Source organism: Colossoma macropomum, unplaced genomic scaffold (genome assembly GCF_904425465.1).
Source record: "Colossoma macropomum unplaced genomic scaffold, Colossoma_macropomum, whole genome shotgun sequence".
Lineage (NCBI taxonomy): Eukaryota > Metazoa > Chordata > Actinopteri > Characiformes > Serrasalmidae > Colossoma > Colossoma macropomum.
Genome location: NW_023494786.1, coordinates 26,273,252 through 26,294,376, shown reverse-complemented (window position 1 = coordinate 26,294,376; position 21,125 = coordinate 26,273,252). Strand labels below are relative to the sequence as shown.

Here is a 21,125-nt window from a genome sequence, read left to right as displayed (position 1 = left end):
CTCACACTGTTATGTTTAGTTCTACTTTAGTGATGTAACACGCTGCGAGTGTTGACTGAGGGCTGTCAATCACACGCTCATCAGAATATTAGTGCCACGCCCAGAAAAGCCATGTTTTATTTCTATCTTGCTTTATACATTTAAACATTGCTGGATCTTTAACAAAACACTCAATTTTAATATCATACAAACCTATTTTACACTGCATTCCTTTGAACTTTAAATGACCTCCACATACCCACATAAGTGTGTTCATTAACTACTGTTATATACAGTACTGCGCAGAAGTTTTAGGCACCTAAGTAAATTGTTTGAAATCAGACCATTTGTCTGGACAGTTACTGTGTTTTTGCGTGAAACAACACAATATAGCACTGGAATAAATACAAATAAACATGAATGCAGTTTAAAAAAGTAACAAGAACTTTCGTTTTTAAAACAATAGTTGATATCTTGTGAGCTGGTTAGAAGAACAATGTTTGGTTTTTCCTTCCATATTTGTTAAATTCCATCACCAGAACATCTGATGCAGCATAATGACTGCAAATAATACTGGGATTCTATGAGGAGAGCTTTGGAAATGGTTAAGCAGCATTACTGCTCATTGTATTAATTAGTGTTTTATGTCTTTTTTTTTCCATCCTATCTATGATGAAATATTCCTACTGCCCCTATAAACATTATAGTTTTGTAAATGTGCTTTTTTTCAGATGTCTAACACTTTTGCACAGTACTTTGTGTAAAGATGCAGCAACTGACTCTTATTAGGTGCTTTTTTTTTTAAACAGAAAAAGAAACTGGTTCTTCTAAAAAGTTGCTGAATTACATCAGAACTGTGACAGCCCCCAAGCCTGATCTCACTCTTCACAAGCCCACTCCCTTAAAGCATGACGATTATTTGGTGAAAAGGTGAGTGTGAGCTCCAGAAGGCTTGCTGGAGAACAGGAGAGCCTGGTGGAGTTGCTGAGTGTGTGCCTAGAGCTGGTCTATAAAAGCTGTCTCTCCCCCTGCCCAAGCCCATTTCTCCCTCTCAGCTCCCACTGAAGCAGAGGTGAGCATGAAGCTCCTTTTTGCAGCTGCCTTTGCACTCTTTGTGCTTTCTGCCTTTGACCAGGCGGACTCTTCCGCTTATGACAAAATAGTGGCCCACAGCCGCATACGGGCAAAGAAAGAAGGGTAAGTGTGAGATTTTTTTATTTATTTTTTATTATTACTTTTTAATGTATTCAATCCAAAAGTGCACACAAAGTTGATTAACTGAAAGCAGAATGCAGTAGATTAACAGTCTTATTTGTGCATTTTTTATTTTTTGCATGCTAATTTCTCTAATATTTAATAAATATATTTTAAAAAAGCAGTTAAACATGGAGAATGTACGTTGTTAAAATTTGATTTTTCCAAAAACATAGTTTTGTAGTGTGATAATTCACTTTTTTTGTTTTATTATTATTATTTTACATTGTGTTGCATTTTCATTAGCATTCATTTATTTATTCTTTAATATTCAAATCCGAACTTATAGTTTGATATTTGGAGGAATGTAGTCTTAACGATATGCATTTAATATTAACCCCTTGGACTCTAGGCTTATTCACTCTGTAACTACCACAAATAACATGATAATTACTATGTAACTAATATGTAACAGTGTGGAAACATGTTTAATATTTAACAAGTGAAATCCAAGTAAAGTTTATTTAAGAAGAAATCATGGAAAATATGCAGAACCAATCATTAGCTCATGATTTCATTCTCATTTGTTAGACATTTATGAGTCCAAACAGTTCAGTTTTTCCTGCTGTAGTAATATCATGCTATTAATATTTAAATCTGAAGTTATAGCTTGATATTTGGAGAAATGTAGTCTTAACGATATGCATTTAATATTAACCCCTTGGACTCTGGGCTTATTCACTCAGTAACTACCACAAATAACATGATAATTACTATGTAACTAATATGTAACAGTGTGGAAACATGTTTAATGTTTAACAAGTGAAATCCAAGTAAAGTTTATTTAAGAAGAAATCATGGAAAATATGCAGAACCAATCATTAGCTCATGATTTCATTCTCATTTGTTAGACATTTATGAGTCCAAACAGTTCAGTTTTTCCTGCTGTAGTAATTTCATGCAATGCCTGACCCTTTGCTTGGTGGTCCCCCTTCAGACCAAATGTCTGCGCTCTGCAGCAAGTGGTGGGGACCAAGAAGAAGTACTTCAGCACTTGCCGTAATTGGTACCAAGGAGCCATCTGTGGAAAGAAAGCGTAAGTGGGACGTTTTTATAACTCCTTGGGGCCGTTAAGTAATCTGGCAGCTGGGGTCAGGGGTGAGAGACTAGTGTCCCAAATTGGGGGTGTGTTAAAAGCTTCTCAGCAGTCCATTGCTTTCCATAGTGTAAGACAGAGCTTAGTCATTGTAACCCCCTTTCGAACCATGTCTGTGAAAGCCAGCAGATTTATTAGCGTGCGTGAGTTTAATCAAACTGAGGAAACAACTCTATTGCTCTTATGACTTCCTGCATGCTGCGTGCCACAGATGAGATTATTTCCCATGATTAGCTATGTGGTGCACTACTAGAAAGTCACAGAGTCCTTAATTGGTATAAAGGGGGGAGGACTGCTGGCAGGACTTGTTACTAATGATTAAAGCAAACCACAGTGCTGGCTTGAAGCACCAGGGCTGTGTTGAAACAGCTCACCTTAAATTCCCGCCCGTGGGCTACAAACACATCTGTCTGCTAGATCAGAAAGCAGTCAGAGTTAACTTCTGCTACTGAGTTAGTAGGTGTTTGAGAAGTTTCCCTGACATACAAGTGCAGTGACAGACAATTTCTCAAAAAGGCAGAGCACAAAAGAAATAAGGAACATGAACAGTAGAATCAGATCACTGACTGCAAGGCCCTGTAATGAAGAGGCTGGGTTTTTGAAGGCGATCATGGTCAACCGCAAATGTTGATTCATGTTGGGTCTGTGATGCCTCTGGTTTCCATTTCTTTTTCCACGGTTGAAAAGGGGAGGGGGTTTATGGGTTTACAGCAAGGGAACAGTCCCTCGTGCCATGGACCAGGCCGGCCACAAAGCTTCAGGATGACGGCTCCTCCAGTGCTGTTGGTCTTACCTCGGCGCCTCTCCTCAAACATGGAGCTCAGCCAGACCAGAAGTTCCCATCAGCAGTTCAGCTTCAGCTTTTCTGCTGCTCTTGCACTTTTTGTCCATGCCTGGTGTTTTCTGTGAACTCAGCAGAAATGGTGATTACTGCATCTGTATCAGTGAAATGTTTATAAATGTCGGTCTTAATCTCAGAGTTCATTCAGGGTCTGTACATGGTTAGTGGCGATTAGGTTTCCATGGTTCAGCAATGGTTTAAATTTAAGCATCATCCAGACTAAATTTATCCCTGTATTATGTGGTCAACAACCCACAAACCCTACAGATCTTCCTTCCATTGTATAGTTCTGAACCCAAATCTAATATACAAGACTCAACTAATCATGATCTTCTGATGGATTGAGGTTGGAACTATGCCTAGAATAACAATTGGTGACCACTGTGGTAGCTTCCAATGAGCCAACAACAATCGCACTGACCATCAGGCTTTGGTTCTATACTAAAAATCTCAACATGTGCTTCAGATTTTTGAATATTTCACCCCATGACTCTTCATAATTACTGCTATAAATAATGACCGCTCATTCCATCACTGGGAAAAATGTCAATAAAATACAGTAGGAAACTTCTAACTCCGTCCCTAAACTGTTGATGTGGTAGAAAACCAGGGGCCTGCCAAGTCAATAGGAGTCTGGCTTTCCTCCTCGTGTGGGAGAGATGTTTGAGACACTCTTGTTCTCTTTTGGCTAAACGTCTGGAAGTGTAACAGACGCTCTGATGACCTCATCTCTAACCCCCTTCCTCCTCCTTTATGCTCACTGTGCTTCAAAGCCCCTGCCACAGTAGAGCATGGCAGCCAGCCAGCCAGCCTCTCCCAGACGGAACTTTTGCTTGGTTCCTGTCTGCTGCTTCTGGTTCCTCCATGGTGCTAGCATGGTGAAAGGAATCTTTGAACTCCTCATTTGTCTCTACTAAGCTCATTACTGTTAATTCTGGTGGAAGCATCCCCCTGCTTTCCATTTCCAGCATGTCTCTCCCACACAGGCCGTCCCTGGAGCTTTGTCCAGGTTGATTTGTGTGCTTTAGTCTAGCCTGGTGTTCCAACAGCTAAGCAGAGGAAACATATGGAACCATTTGATGATGCAGAGCCTTTCCAAGACTGCACAAAAACTAGTATCCCCCTACCACCACCGTCACTTGAAGATGTATGAATCTCTCTAGGCTTAAATGTATCTATATCTACTATATCTATTATGGTTTGAGTACACAGTGAAAAAAACTCTCTCTATTAATGTCCTGTCCATATGGTCCATGTTTTCGGTGACATCGGTGTAGTCCCTGGTTCTTTTCTTTCCTTTTTTCCCGTATATAGCTTACTGTAAATGTGTCCTGCAAAAGACAGGCACTACAGTGAGAGATCCTGTAAAATGCAGTAATAAAAAATGTGAGAAACTGCCACAGGGCATAAATGTTTATGTGCTGACTCAAAGGCCACATAGTAATTTATAGTTCCTATATAACTGTCCTAGGAATCACCACTAATGAGCAAATTAAGTTTAAAAGTGGCAAAAAGTGGGCAAAGACATAATTTTCCATTACACGCTTCTTTTTAGCCATATTTTTATGACACGTTAATATAATCAATGATAATTAAGAATAACGGTTGCTGTATGTTGAAAATATTGTGCAATAAAAAAAACATTGCAACAGACCATTCTTTCAAATGTAGATGGGAGCATTTTCTTAATAAACAGAATTATGGTATTATATACTGAATAATTGTCAGTTGCCTACATTCCTTGTGTTGTAGTTGACTCTAACTTCCAAGCCAAGATTTCCTTATGGTTGGAAATTTGGTTCCACTCACCATGTTGAAGCCAAAACATAATTCTGAAGTTTACCGCATCACTAGGTTCTCTCAAAGATGCCATTTTATGTGTTAAAACGTTGTGGTAGTGTAATTCTAGTGGGACATACTTGCTCAAACCTCGAGGCCACATAGCATGTTTATATAATGAGACAGTTGATGGTTCCCATATGAAAAGACAGCATGTTCAGCCCATAGAATCCTAAAGCTTATGTAGCTTGTAATGAGAAGGGGCTCCAGGAAAATTAGAGCATGTTAATGTGCTGGACAGTGTTGGATAGTATAAACTGTAGTGGTATTATATTGGGGCTTATGGAAAAAAAGTATTTTTGCTATTTTAGGGCAAAAATAGGATATACAGTATGGTCAGTTAATACTGTGTTTTCTTTCCTGTGTAGCACTGTTCTGTATGAGTGCTGTCCAGGATACATGAAGCTGGAGGGTATGCGCGGTTGTCCTGCTGGTGAGTCGTCTTATTTGTATCAGAATAGTCTTTGAGCCAATCTGAACAGAGAGTTGTTACAGTAAAACCTTAACAATATTTACATTATTTGTTGCCAATCTAATCATGTTATCTGCCAAAGGGTAGGAAAGTTCTTGTAATAAAGGTGAGAATGTATGGGGATGTGTGTGGGGCATACATAGAGGAATAAACATGATCATAATTGAGCCTCTATCATATCAAATAACTCCAACATGATCCATATTGTGTTATTTTTCTCCCTTTAGTTTCTCCTATTGACAACGTCTATGGCACTCTTGGTCTGGTGAATGCAGTCACCACACAGAAGTACTCTGCCATGTCCAAATTGAAGGAGGAAATCGAGGGATCTGGATCATATACTTTCTTTGCCCCCAGTAACGAAGCTTGGGATCTCCTAGATCTGGTAATACAGATCTACATGTGTCTTAACACAGTCTTATCTAAAACCACAATCAAAACAAAACATGGCAGGCAGTGAATATCACACTTTGCTAATTCATAAATGGAGAAACATAGTCTCAGCTTGCAAAGACCGGTTTGAAAAGTCTAGTATTTGTAAACAACACTCACCTGTTTATAATCAAATCCATTTTTTGATTCACTTTAAGGTGCTGCTCACAAACCAAACGTAACCATATTTGAAGCAGTATCTTTACAAATCTGTGGTTTTAAATGATGCGAGAAAAGGACACAATTACATGAAGTAATGTCTTGGAGATATATTTATTTCAGAGGTAATGTTAGGTCAACCTTCTATGACAAGGAATTGTAGTCTTCCCACAACTTTCGCACAGTTAATTGACATAACCAGACTACAAAATTGCAATTATGAGATCCTGTTTCCAGAGGCCTGAGGTCCAGTTGAATTTTGTTCTCTGAACTGGGCAGAAGTCTTGCTCAATTTACTCACTATGCTGATGACCTGGAGGCTGAATTGGAGTCAATATCTGAATAACTACTGATGATCTCTTCTATGCTCTACAGGAAGTGAGGAATGCTTTGGTGAGCAATGTTAACATTGAGCTGTACAATGCTCTGCACTATCACATGGCCAACAAACGGCTCCTCACCAAGGACTTGAAGAACGGAATGACCGTCACCTCCATGTACAATGACCTGAGCCTTCACATCAACCATTATCCCAATGGGGTAGGTTAATTAATTGTCCTTTTAGAGTAGTTTTAGCATATTCGCTTTGACAGATGAAGTAAAAAAGCACATTACAAATGCAGACGACACATCAGTAAATGCAATTTTAAATGGGAGATCAAGTACTGTATTTCTTCTCTGATCTCCAGGTCGTCACAGTGAACTGTGCTAGGATCATCCATGGAAACCAGGTGGCCACCAATGGTGTGGTTCATGTTATTGACCGTGTTATCACTGCAGTAGGCAACACCATTCAGGATGTGATTGACGTTGAAGATGACCTGAGTTCACTGAATGTAAGTTGTGGGTGCATCATGACTCTGAGAGAGATTTATATATAGCCAATAGCCTTCCAGGCTTCATAGCTTCTATCCTTGAAGGTTGAAGAAGGCTCCATTAATCAAACTTTCTATACTGTATTATAAAGAATGAAATAGTACTGTTTCTATTCACTAGATTCTAGCCTTTGTGATCTCCAGGTCAATTCTCCACAGTATTATTCACTTTCTCCAGCTCTACTGCACCCCTTTCTCATTACATGAGTTCTCCCTCCATTCTTAATTTTGGTTGATATTATTCCTGCTCCCTTTCATTCCAGACTGTAGCTACAGCCTCCGGCCTGATGGACATGTTGGGCAAACCTGGACACTTCACCCTTTTCGCCCCCACCAATGACGCCTTTTCTAAGCTGGATGGTGATGTTATGGAAAGGCTTATGGGTGACAAGGGTGTTCTCCAAGGTAAAGTACTGAGCCAAAAACAATAACTTCCATCACTTCCTTGGAATTTCCTCCACAAACAAAACTCTAAGTGTACAAAAGACGCTTTCAGCAGGCGAGAGGAAACATTAAACCCTCATATCGATGGCAGACTTGGCACAAAGTGGTGGCTTATTCCTCTTTAATGAAATGCAAGTCCAAAGGAAACACGGTTGTGATGGTTCCCTCGTGCCATGTTTGCTGATCTGCGTAAACCAAGAATGCCGGTGTTTCCCTTGTGAACTTTTTTATTTTTAGGCCCATTCAAACCAGATGGGGACTACATCAGCGTGTTCTCAGGATTGGGAATTCTCAGACATTTGGCAAACAGTGGCAAATATGGCAGCGCTGCCTGCTAGAGTTACTGTTTCATTTGAAGTACTTTGGGATGTGTACAAATCTGTCTAGACCCCAGGTCTCAGATTGAATTCATGGCCTTATCTTTTGCAGTCTTTGAAACGTAGATTCTTGTTTGCTTTGGAGTTCAGAACTGTTGACTTAACAGTAGATCATGTAAAGAAATATTCCAACCTGATGTAGCAAAACTGGATTTATTGCCATAGCAGCTGATTGGTTGTTTTTCCAGGTGCACATTACCAGACAGCATGTATTCAAAATCATTACACTGAATATTTAGTAATATTCAAACTCGTAACACTTTAGTTTAAAACAGAAAATATACAGACATTTGTACCCTTAATCACAAACTCAACTGTATTAGATACAGTACAGATACATATAGAAGCAAACCAAAAGAATTTGGACAAAGCCTGTAAAACAAAGCCAACTGTAGCTGGTTCCTGTGGTGCGTGTTTTTTCCAGCAGTGCTGCAGCGTAAATTTTAAGTGTTGAAAGATGATCAAAAAGATCCAAAGTGAGTATGCTCTTCATCGTGCCAAGTGCAGGAAAGCAGGAAACAGCTGTAGGTTTTATTATCCAATAAGAATTGGCAGTGTTGGAATACTTGCATTTTTACCAGTCTCTCTTCAGCCATTTGACTGGGACATCAGAGAGCTCCACTTGGAGAGAAGCTGTTGACAGACATATTCTCAAAGGACCCAAAGGCTCCCAAGGACACCTGGGGTTCAGGAGTTGATACAGATACTACCACTGGAGATATAAATGACATAAGTGTCAGCTTGAGAAGATTTGCTAGTTGGGAAAAACAATGGAAAAAAAGAATCAGGAGTGCAGACATGGTCAGCTATGAACATCTTTGGGTGATTTTGGTAAAACGTCTAGAAACAGGATGAAACGGCAACACTTAATAAAGTGCTTAATATTGTTAAGAGTGAGCATTGCACCTTTTTTCCGCTAATACACCTTCTTTTCTTTTTGATTGTACCTCACCTAAAGTTAGTTTGAAGTACTTTTTCTTTTTGTCCTAATAGAAATTCTAACAAAATACAATCAGACATACTTATTCCTAACTAAGCTAGGCTTATATGCATACTTGGTTTAGAATATTGATTGGTTTCAAACCACATTATCAGATCAATGTTTCATTTTCACATGTTTTATCATTTGCCTACTCAAATGCTTTTGTTCTTCTCCTCCACAGCCCTGCTCAAGTATCACTTGTTGGACTCAGTCCAGTGCTCTGAGGCCATTATGACTGGAACCTCATATGAGACCCTGGAGGGCACCAACATTGAGATCGGCTGTGATGGAGACAGCCTGACAGTCAACGGCATCAAGATGGTGCTGAAGAAAGATATTGTCACCACTAATGGTGTCATCCACCTGATTGACCAGGTGCTCATGCCAGACTCAGGTTAGCTTCCTATTCCTCCCCTTCCTGCTACTATTTAAGGAAATATTTTTAGATGCAAAACACTTCTCAATGGCTTTTGACTCACTCAGTCATATTTAGCAGGCTGAAGATTCTCCACAAGGGGGTGCTATAAGCACTCTAGCTTTTGGTGCTTAACATCAACGACAATGTGTGCTTATGTTTACAAACAGACAGTACACTACTACACAAGCAATCATGGTAGTATGCAATTTAGAATTCAATTTAGAAACAATGTTCCTTTTACTATTTTCTGTATTTAATCTGGCATAGAGAAATGCACCTACTGCCCAGATAAACAGATTTAAACATTTTCCCAGCTGACTTGAGACTTTTGCACAGTACTGCACTTCCTGAACTGAATTCTAAACATCAGGGACTGTACTTTCTTCTCCAAGCTAAACAAGTCATGGAGCTGGTTGGACCATCCCAGGCCACCTTCAGTGACATGGTGTCCGAACTGGGTCTGGCATCAGCCATGAGACCGCAGGCTGAATACACACTGCTGGCCCCTCTCAACGCAGCCTTCAACGGTAGGTCACTCTAAATGAGTCCCTGATGTTTCAGTTACCTTTGGCAGACTCTTATTTCTCTACCTGTCTGCTGAATTTGCTCTCCGAGTTATTGGATTTATTTTCTATTTCTCTCTTTCACCTTCTGCACTCAATACTCCTACTCAGTCATTTAGGTCTGCATCATTCATCTTTCTTTCAAGGACATGTTGTTTCTTCTCTTTGTTGGCACGTTTCTATATTTTCCTATCCATTGCTCTCATCCTCATTCATTGCTCTGGCTCTTGATACAGCAGGTGCGTAAATATGTCACTCAGAGTTTGCACAGGTATAAAAACATTTATTTTAATTAACATTTTCTAGACCTATACGCAAAATGAAATGGTAATATTTACTGAAATGGTGAAAAGGTGAAGGTGCCTCACGTTCATATCCCCAGTGTATTTGCCTTTACTGTGCAAAAGAGAAAGTATGTTTTAGCATGCAAATCACACCTCTTGACTTACTAACGGTTACTAAATGGATGTGTATAGTTTAAGGGAAAAAACATTCGTTCAAACTTTTATATTATGTTAAGGTTAATAAACTTTAAAGAAGTTCTTCACACTCATATCTCCTGTAGAAGAATTATTCTTTAGAATTATTCTTTGTAGAAGAAAGTTTCTTTAGGGAACCAGAACCATGGCAAGAGCTTAGAGAACCTCTGAATGACAATTAAATAATTTTGACATGTCAGTAATGCTACAGGACATCTATGAAAGGTGTTTGGTTGACACCTAAATGGTTCATACAAACTAGACTAGACTGGACCATTTAAACAGCAAATAGTTAAAGCTGAATTTTTTCCTTGTAAAACTGAATGCATATGCTTCAATGGAATGATAAGTCAGCACCAATGCAATGCAGCTTTTGTATAGTGAGACTTTAGGTCTCCAGTAGCCAGCAAACTTCCCCAAAATAAAACTGTAGACCTCCCAAGAGTCAGATCTGGGCCACTCGCCCTGCCCTCGTAAATGTAGTGTATTTATGATTAACGACAGTGTAGAAACATTCATCATTTGCTCTTTACAGGGCAATTTATCCCATTCATGGGGCAGCTTGGGGGAAAGGACAGTGCTTCGGGCAACAATAATAACTGAAAACCCTATATGAGAATGTGCATTCCTGAAACTGCTGATCTACAAAAAAGAAAAAAACAAAATGAATTTTCCTTCAAATAAAAACAAATCTATTACATATATAAAAAAAAAAAATACTCTTTAGAAAACAAACTCATTCTGACCTAAGCCTGATGCTGTATGTGAAAAACTGACCCAAATCCAGTCGGCACCCCGCCTGGAAAACCAATATTTTGTCAGGCCCCAGCAGCTGATTTAATACACGTAACAGTGCATGATGCATGATTTAATGTACAAGTCACTTAAACAATGTTGAGCTGAGACTTGTGAAAGAACAAATAAATAATGAATCCCAAATGGCTCCCCACTCCCTACGTAGTGCCATATGTAGGTCATAACAACTCACCGAGAACTCTATATGGGGAGTAGAGAGCTATTTGAGGTTCATCCACGGTCAATGGTCAAATTTCAAAACTCGGTAACTCCCTCTCTGTCTGATGTTCACTGTAGATGAAGTAATGTCCATGGATCAGCGCTTACTGAGGATCATTCTAGAGAACCACATTCTGAAGAAAAAGATTGTGCTGAGTCAGCTGTACAATGGCCAGCGTCTCGAGACCCTAGGAGGGAGATTCCTCAGAGTGTTTGTCTATCGCACGGTCAGTCTCCTCACAGCTACATGATCACAGCATAGAAAAATCAATAGCAATTAATTGAATACAACTTACCTACTTTTACCACATCACAGGTTAAACAATGTGTTATGTGTTGTTTGTTTAAATTCCAGGGCTTTTTAAGTAGATCTTATTAAATGCATTCAAAACAAAACAAGTGAACAAACCTATAAAGTATGCTGGCGAGGAAAAAAAAACTTCTAGGTTACTTCACTGAAGGGCAGCGTTCAAAAGGCTGCAAGATACCTACATAAGCCTTTGATGACAATGGAGACATACCTATATAGACCTTTACAAAGGCCTATTACAAAAAGTGTCGGTTGTCATAACATTTGCTGAGATGAACTGCTATCAAAATTGACTAAAACAGCCTTTATGACAAATGATGCCTTGCTGGAATACAAATATTAATGCAGGTTTATGTCAAGGATTATTTAGGTGTTATGTAGCCATATTCAGGTGTTATGTAGCCAAAATCTTGGTAATTATATCAGCTCACAATGCAATGACAAACATCCAAAGTACAAAACAAACAAAAATACATTAATATGAAAGAGATAATGTCTCATACTTCAATGCTTACATCACCGTCTCTTTAAAAATGCCCTATCTTTCTTGAAAGGCTGTCTGCATTGAGAATGCCTGCTTGATCCGTGGAAGCAAAGAGGGAAGCAATGGTGCACTCCATCTAATGAGGACACTGATGAAACCAGCAGAGTCCACCATGTTCAAACTGCTGACTGCACATGGAGGCTTCAAGTAAGTGGAAGCATTTCAATATACAGCTTATGGACATACTTAGGGATGTGTTTCGGTTTAGCAAGCAATAATAAATGAACAAGACTTTTTGAATAAATGAACTAGACTTTTTCTCAAAATAGTGACCTCATCAATACTATAGCGAACCCCATTTTCATCAATACTGTAGCGAACATCACAAAGTAAGCATTACTGTCAGTGGTGATGGGATTAGGAGGAGACAAAGGAGAGCTGAGATAGTAATTCTAATTCTCTGCATGCTTGTAGGATCTTTTTATCTCTGATGGAGGCGGCTGGTCTGACTGACATGCTGAAACAGGAGGGAGATTTCACCCTATTTGCCCCGACTGATCAGGCTCTGGCTGGCCTCAGTCAGAGAGACATCTCTATTCTGAAGAGTAAGTGTTGAAGCCCTCCAGGAAACCTAAATACACTATTTGCTTCCTAATTAGATTGACTGATAGTCATAGGGCCTATATTTATACTGTGTCCCCACAATGCTATTTGTCTTTCCAGCATCTACATGTACTTCCATCAGAATTGCTCAGTGTAAATTCAGCAGTCCTAGTTTTAGCTGTTTTTGAACACAATGAATTAAGTATTTTTTCTCTTTTATTTGTTACAAAAATATCTATGCTGCCTATTTATCATTATACACCAATGAGGCATAACATTATGGCCTTGTTTCTACACTCATTGTCCATTTTATCAGCTCCACTTACTATTTAGGTGCACTTTGTAGTTCTACAATTACAGACTGTAGTCCATACATACCATGCATACTTTGTTAGCCCCCTTTTACCCTGTTCTTCAGTGGTCAGGACCCCCATGGACCCTCACAGAGCAGGTACTATTTGGGTGGTGTATCATTCTCAGCACTGCAGTAACACTGACGTGGTGGTGGTGTGTTAGTGTGTGTTGTGCTGGTCTGAGTGGATCAGACACAGCAGTGCTGCTGGAGTTTTTAAACACCTCAGAGTCACTGCTGGACTGAGAATAGTCCACCAACCAAAAATATCCAGCCAACAGCGTCCTGTGACCACTGATGAAGGACTAGAGGATGACCAACACAAACTGTGCAGCAACAGATGAGCTATCGTCTCTGACTTTACATCTACAAGGTGGACTGACAAGGTAGGAGTGTCGAATAGAGTGGACAGTGAGTGGACACAGTGTTTAAAAACTCCAGCAGCACTGCAGTGTCTGATCCACTCGTACCAGCACAGCACACACTAACACACCACCACCACCACATCAGTGTTACTGCAGTGCTGAGAATAATCCACCACCCAAATAGTACCTGCTATGTGAGGGTCCATGGGGGTCCTGACCACTGAAGAACAGGGTAAAAGGGGGCTAACAAAGTATGCAGAGAAACAGATGGACTACAGTCTGTAATATCTGTATAAAGTGCACCTATATAGTAAGTGGATCTGATAAAATGGACAATGAGCATAGAAACAAGGAGGCGGTCATAATGTTATGCCTGATGGGCGTATATGTCAGTCTCGAAATGTCTCAGTCTTTTACATTCTCTCAAATCGCCCTCTCATGTTTACATGCGTGTCAAATGCTTCTTTTGAGGTACTAGACATGGCACACCATGCATTTTAAAAAAGAATCATCTCAACACCTCTTTACTCTCAGAGACTGAGCAAATGAATGCAAAATAGTGAGTGAAAGCTCACTTTCACTAACAATTGTAGCCTGCCATCACCATTCATGAACTAGGTATATCAGTGAAGTAATTCTGTCTTTGCAAGTTTTAAGCAGGGTTTTATGATATTTCTTTATTTCCATTTAAACTTTTCCCAGACACTTAAAGTAACACTCACGTTTGGTATCACAGACATTAATATTTTACACCATACACCCTGAGTCTTTTTATTACTTTCTCCCACATCGTATTTTAATATGTATAGGTGTAGGTTACTTTAACTGAGACATAAAGTGCATCTAATGTCTCCTCTTTCTGCTTAAGGCGATCCCAATGCCCTCAGAGCCATCCTGCTGTACCACTTTAGCAAAGGCATCTTCATTGGCGGAGGCTTGGAGACTGGAGTCACTAACCTGCTCAAATCTCTCCAGGGCAGCAACATCAAAGTCTTGTTTGTAAGTCCTTAAAAGCCCAACAATCCCCCTCACTGCTAAATCCAGCTCATGTGATTTTCATTTCCAGTCACAAGCCTCTATAATAACCTGAACTGAAACATGTTTAGAGCACTCCCTGCTGCCTCACATCAGCAGGACTTTCTTAAAGTGTAGTAAATGATTCATTTTAAATGAATCAGTTCCAGGTGTTTAACAAGCATGAGTGCTTTACTGCCATTTTTTCTTGCCAAAATCTAATTAGAAATTACAATACAGTAGACTGATATTACTGAAGGTGAACCTTGTCCTGGTATATCAAAAAGGAGTCTCAAAAGAATGAATAAAAGGTCAGGCCACTTTTGCTGTGTTGAGTTGGTCAATTCATTTCCTTCAGATTTTAATGTGCACAAGCTATTTACGCAGGCAAGTCAAAGAAAACAAGACCTTGATAGTAAAAGATGAGGTTAAAGATGAGTGCTAGTCCTTTTTTACGTCTCACAAAATGCTAAAGTTCTTAATAAGTGCCATTTTTCACAATAGAGACATTTATTCAATTGTACTTAATCAATTAACTCTCAAATCTTGCTTTCATGCAGGCTAATAACAGCATGCAGGTGAATTCTGTGCAAGCTTCTGAATCCGATCTCATGGCTACTAATGGAGTCATTCACTTTGTCAAGACCCTGCTCTACCCTGAAGGTACAGACTGCAGCACTACATTCTACATAAATAAGCAACAAAAGGTTCAGCGGCATCAAATTAAATCCTTAAAAATTGTGGACATGTAGCTTGAATGTCTGAACTAGTAAAATTGCTGTTTTACAGATATTCCAGTTGGAAGCCAGGAGCTCCTGACACTTTTGAGAAGGATCACTAGGTTCATCCAGATCAAGGTGAAGCCCCCAACTTGGCACAAGACTGAGCAATTTAATGCCCGAGCTCCTCCAAATAAAATGTTCACACCTTGAGGGCCCATCATTGTTTGAAACATTTAACGACTTGGAGGAGTTGGCTTACATCTAACTGGCAAACACTGTTAAGCATGCATGCGAACTTGGATTGATGTAAGTGCCTTTAGTCAATTAAATTAATTCACTCTAATCAGCGATGTCTGAAATGCCTAATACGGCAGAAGACAGGTTGTCAGTTCTGAGGGATCTCAGGTTCGTTTACCTTTAATACCATTTCCGAGTGCATATCCGTTGCTCACTAGTGCCCTTTTCTATTAACAGTTTGTCTCAGGATACAGATTTCAGGAGATTCCACTGACATTCATAAGTAAGTTCAATGAAGAAAGTGTCATTCATGGAAAAGGCTGTATTTGAACAGTGTCTATATGGCTTTGTTATTGTGTCTCACATGGTTTACTTTTATTCTCTTTCAGAGAGAGTCATCACAGGTAATGTGAAGATTGGTGACGCTGAAGAATACGGCATAAAGACAACTTTGCATGGTCTCTAAAATGTTGTTATCCCGTCACTGTTCTGTGTCTTTCTTTTTATTCCGGCACAGTTCCCGGTGATGTCACCAAAGTGACCAGAATCATCCAGGGAGAGCCCACTATTACTAAAGTTACACGAGTCATCGAGGGAGAGCCAAGCATCACTAAGGTTACAAGGGTCATTGAGGGAGAGCCAAGCGTCACCAAGGTTACGAGGGTCATTGAGGGAGAGCCAAGCATCACCAAAGTTACGAGGGTCATTGAGGGAGAGCCAACCATCACCAAGGTCACCAGAGTCATCCAAGGAGAGCCGACTGTTACCCGCGTCATTGAAGGTAAATGTAATTTTGAACTTGTTAAATAGTAATAGTCTATAGCATGCATATAAAACCTTGAAATTGTAATATGAATAAAATGTGTGTTCCCTAAACGTTATGGTGGTACACCAGGAAATGGTGTGTAGAAAATGGCGGTTCATAAACTGTAAGGACAGGAGAATGCTTGTGTTTTGGCACATTGCATAACTTGCGGGACGAGACGTGAGCTTGTAATGAGAATACGTCTCTGGGGACAGTTTGTTAAACTACTGGTGCTGGATTGCAGTGAATTGCACCACTAATAAGGGTATGCCCCCTCTAAAGCCTGCCCCCACATTCCTCTGTCCATGTCCTTTTAACCTCTGGACTACAGTAAATAACCCAAGCAAAACAAGCTAGCTAGAAAAACACTGTTGTTAACTAACAGAACTGTTTTTCCCTGCGTGAGGAAATGTTTTTACTGTGTTTAATGAGGTAAATCAGTTTGTTCCCACCCTAATAAGTCTATGTTTCCACTGACATTTAGCCCAAATTGTCTAATGGTTGTCCCCCAACATTCTCAAGATCACATTTTGCCCCTTGAGACTACTAATCAAGTTACAGGAGTAGATACACTATTGGTCCATTAACTGTGATACAGCAGTGTAACCAGGTTCTTAAAGGCAGTAGTGCAAAAAATACATACATACATACATACATACATACATAAATAATGGGCTCCCCAAATGAAAATTCTCTCCAGGAATTGTATCAAAGAACTGCCTTGCTTACTTGATACCACTATTTGTCTACCATTTTAATACTTTAGTGTAGCCTAGTGGTTGTACATTATTAAGTTATTGCAGCTACTTATGAGTCATGGATGTAAAATTTCAAAATTAATGATATTAGGAAGCCAATAAAGAGGTCAGAGGCTCTACTTGTCATGGGCCATTGCTGAAAGTTATGCCATTAACAATGATCAATTAAGCCAGCAGTGGGGAACTGAACTGGACTGCTCCAGCACATCAACTAAATTCATTAAATAAATGATAAGTTGAATCAGCCATGGTTGAGAACTAAAATCACCAAACTGTGCAAGAATTCAGCCCTCCAGGACTGGAGTTCCCCACTCCTGCATTAAGCTATATTACAGGATATGATGTAAGCAGTATCATTCACAGCCTCTCCTGTGCTTTGAGAATGTGGAAGCGATTAACTCTGCTTAATGTTCTGCATCAACAGGTCCTGAATACTTGGTCAGAAGCTCCTCCAATATGGAGCTCCATGGTAGTGTGATATCTCGAGCAACTCTTCCTTTAAGCATGCTGATAGTAGGGCTAGAAGACACGATCTTTCCTCCTTGCTGTTTATTTTGGCCTGACCAACCTGGGTTCACAATTAACAACTCTTTTTTTCCATCTGTGATAATGATGCTGCTCTGGCAACCCCACTTCACGTAGAATTCGTAGGAATTATGAATGATAGCAATTTCATTGGATTTCACTCGAATGCAGTGGTGAAAAGGCTATGACTGTTTAAATGGGCCATTTTAACTCTAATCTTAACTAATCAAATTCCTACGAATTTGCAATCGTGACACAATGCAATCTCTTTTGGGTTCTGCAATGTTCCAGGTAAAAGAATAACAGAGGCCCAGTTGCCTGTAGAATGTTTTCCTGCTGTTTCCAGATTCTTTCACAAGTTCTGTCCCATTTCCTTCTCCTTTGCAGCAAAAGCTTTGATGCACATATTAATTGAATCTGATTGTTTCTCAGGACCTCAAACGGAGTACGTCACAAGTTTCGACACGGACAGCGAGAGACTTACCAAAATCATTCAAGGTGAGCTTTTCACCCTTGTGAAAGAAAAATGCATTTAAGTGTACATTTCAACAGTGTATTTAAACTGAAAAGTGTAGATTTTTAACATTTACACTTTTTAAACATTCTTTAATACATACCAAATGTATTATTTTGGAACAATGTATGACAACTTATGTGTAAATTGTAATTAAGCTACGACTACATTTATATATATGCATTAAGTTGTGCTTTTATCAAACAATTTAAGTTCCACTTAATTAGATTCAAATATGTAATCTGTAAACATAACTTATTACACCTGGAATATATTATAAATATACGACTAGATGTACTGATACACTTTGGTACCACTTACTGAGTTAACTAAAATGCACTTTAAATTATATTTTAATGTCACTAAATAAACTTATATTAAACTAATAAAATACATTCAACAAATAAAACATGTTTTAGAAAAGTGCACTTAAATGCATAATTAGGCAAACACTTAAATATTTTATTTTGGAATAACTAAACACAGCTTATACATACCTAAATTATATTTAAGTAATGTTGAAATATGTATTCTATGGCTGCAAGTGCTATTCTGTTTTAATCTTACTACGCTGCATTGAAGGTTAAAGCATAAATTCTACTACAGGGAGATTCACTCGAAAGAGGCCCCGAATATTCTGTTGTAACTCCCGTTAGGATGAAGCAGTCTGAACCAAAAAATACACTACATACCTTGACGTATGTGTTATTGTTTGCATTACACACAATGCTGGAAGTGATCTCCGTTTTCTGTCAGACACGTGAAGGGATATGGAGGTATGCAAGCGGAAGTTGCAAACGGAGGTTAAACGTCGCGACAGCTGTCCGACGCCTACCTCATCGCTCCAACGAAGGGGCTTCCTGGCTTGTTTGAAGCTCCATATACTGAGGAGCACATTGCACATAGTTTAGTTCAGTTTGCTTCATCCTAGAGAGAGGTATTACAGAATATTCAGGGCCTCTTTCGAGTGAATCTCCCTGTACAATTGAAAGATATTTTTAAATGTGTACTCTTGGGTGTACCGATACCTATATCGGATGCTAGTTAGTTGAAGTTGTATTGCAACTAAAATGCAACTAAATAAAAACAAATTAAAAGTCACTGCTTTAAAATACACTTCTAAATAATAAACTTCAGTTGATAAATATGCTTTAATTTAAGTGTGCTTAAGTATGTTACAAAATGCATCAATTCAAGTGCATTTCACTACAGTATACTAAAGGATGATTCATAAATATGTGTTGAAAAATACAGAATAATATATTTTAGGTTAATTTACATAAAAATATATTAAATAGAAAATGTACTTTTAGTATACTGTACATATTTCAAGTATACTACTGAAATATTTAAGTATGCGTATTTGTCAATAGGGAAAAGAGTGCTGTGATAGTGGTCTCTATGTAGTGTATTATTACTTAAGACATATGTTGTCTGATTTTCTACAGAGGGAACCAGACGAGGTCCTGGAAGACGGGTGCCAGGTAAATCCAGAGAATTATAGTTGCATAGTAGTATGGTGCTAGATAAAACAAATGGTTCTATTTATAGCACAGATAATACAGTAAGACTCACTATTGACTGATTTTGATCATTTGAACATCATCATCATCATCATTATCATTATTATTATTATTATTATAGGCAGTCAAGTTGGTTCTGACTCCTGGTGACTCTACAGATTACACTCTTAGAAATAAAGGTGCCAAAAGGAGTTTTTTTGTGTGTAATAGAATCACTTTTAAAGTTTAAAGAACCTCCACATCATGTAAAAGCTCTAGAAAGAATCCTTAAATTGAAACCAAACTTCTACATTATGTGAAGGTTCTCTAAACCTTTAAAAGGTTCTTTGCACTCACAAATCTCTCTTTCAAACATTGTTCTTTGTGGTACCAAAAGCAACTCACAGAGCACTTTGTGGCACCATTTGTTATGAGTGTAGATGTGTAGAAATTGATTATTTGTGCAGCTTCAAACACAAAATGATCAACAACTGATAGGCTGGTTTCACAGAAGCACCATGGCACAAAGATCCTTTTAAACTTTTAGAATTAAGTTCACTTAATCAGATGACCATTCTCAGTCATTTCTTCCATCTCTGTTTTCTAGCTGGAGGCAGGGGGAAACCCAGAGTGTCCAGCCAAGACTAGGCACCGTAAGAGGAAACATAAAAATAGACCCTCAAATGTTTTAAGGAAAACAAGGGTTCAAGGGACATGGAATCACTTGTTTAAGAGAAAGTGAGCTCCACTTATCAGAAGCTATTGGATCAGTCTGGTTGGAACCACAGAGACAAATGCAACAATGAAAATCAGTGTTTGTTCTCTTTAACAGGGAGGGAATGATTTTTTAAACATATCTGGTCAAAGCAGGGAACTTCAATAGTCCTTGTGTATGTAAATATTTTTTTTAAGATTTTTTTTTCTGGTTTTTGTGGAGGGTTACATTTGGAACAACATTCTGTTACAGAAAAGTCACATATGATAATATCACTTGTGGCATGTCTTAAAAAATAAAAAAAAATATATAGAACCTATGTATGTCTAGAAGAAGGTCCAGAAAATGGTGTCTGAATGTTTGGTGATTTGGTGATATGAAAGGGCGAGACGTAGGAAGACCACAGAACTGCACACATCTGTGTATTATGTGGACAATTTGAAATATGTTCACGGAAAAAGAAGCGTGCACGTGAAAACCCATGTGACTTCTCTGCAACAGATGTGTTTCTGGGAATATATCTGTGTGTATTGCTAAGAAACTCCTAAAGCCAAGTTGAATCCAGGTTTTGTTCGGTTGAGGTTTACTTCTGCATGGCCAAAGATTTAATGGTGCTCATGTTCAGTATGTTGTTTTTTTCTCATTAAAGAATAAAATCATTTGCAACATTTTGATAAGAACTTTGCCTACTTCCTCCTTTACTGGCTCTGGGGTGGCAGGTAACCGTGTGGTAGGAGAGCTGGCCAGCAACAAGAATGCTGTGGTTTCAGATTCCAGGACTGACCTGGTTGTTGTGCTTGGTTGAGGCACTTAACCCCCAAGTGCTTCAGGCAGCACTGCTCCCAGACTAGGCATAGATAAGCAGCACAATGACAATTTTCTTTTGTAGGATTTACTTTTGGCTCATAACAAAACAAAGGCAAAATTCCCCTTTTGGCCATTATCCTTTCTATCCCCATTTATTACAGATGAATTGTTAATGTTTCTTCAATAAA

At 38.9% G+C, this 21,125-nt stretch overlaps 1 protein-coding gene across 2 annotated transcripts; it reads left to right on the top strand.

The window, feature by feature from the left end:
- Positions 1 to 887: 887 nt before the first annotated feature.
- Positions 888 to 20,810, top strand: postnb (periostin, osteoblast specific factor b). 2 transcript variants are annotated; one of them, XM_036564990.1, is made up of 22 exons: positions 888 to 1,176; positions 2,171 to 2,269; positions 5,378 to 5,442; positions 5,709 to 5,866; positions 6,448 to 6,612; positions 6,762 to 6,908; positions 7,211 to 7,352; positions 8,932 to 9,144; positions 9,561 to 9,695; positions 11,303 to 11,451; positions 12,089 to 12,225; positions 12,493 to 12,623; positions 14,207 to 14,337; positions 14,913 to 15,015; positions 15,142 to 15,209; positions 15,549 to 15,594; positions 15,701 to 15,715; positions 15,829 to 16,092; positions 17,299 to 17,343; positions 17,832 to 17,897; positions 19,362 to 19,397; positions 20,023 to 20,810. In XM_036564990.1, the coding sequence occupies exons 1-22, from the start codon at positions 1,058 to 1,060 to the stop codon at positions 20,061 to 20,063; spliced, it is 2,475 nt and encodes an 824-aa protein (XP_036420883.1). In that variant the 5' UTR covers positions 888 to 1,057; the 3' UTR covers positions 20,064 to 20,810. The 2 variants fall into 2 exon arrangements, with proteins under 2 accessions (XP_036420883.1, XP_036420888.1); XM_036564995.1 differs by lacking the exon at positions 17,299 to 17,343.
- Positions 20,811 to 21,125: the final 315 nt, after the last annotated feature.

Excerpts from the sequence above, each read along its gene's own strand:
- postnb (XM_036564990.1), top strand. The coding sequence starts at position 1,058 with ATGAAGCTCCTTTTTGCAGCTGCCTTTGCACTCTTTGTGCTTTCTGCC. Across the intron at positions 9,696-11,302 it reads TCTCAACGCAGCCTTCAACG|ATGAAGTAATGTCCATGGAT; the intron begins GTAGGTCACTCT and ends TGTTCACTGTAG. Across the intron at positions 17,344-17,831 it reads CTCCAATATGGAGCTCCATG|GACCTCAAACGGAGTACGTC; the intron begins GTAGTGTGATAT and ends ATTGTTTCTCAG.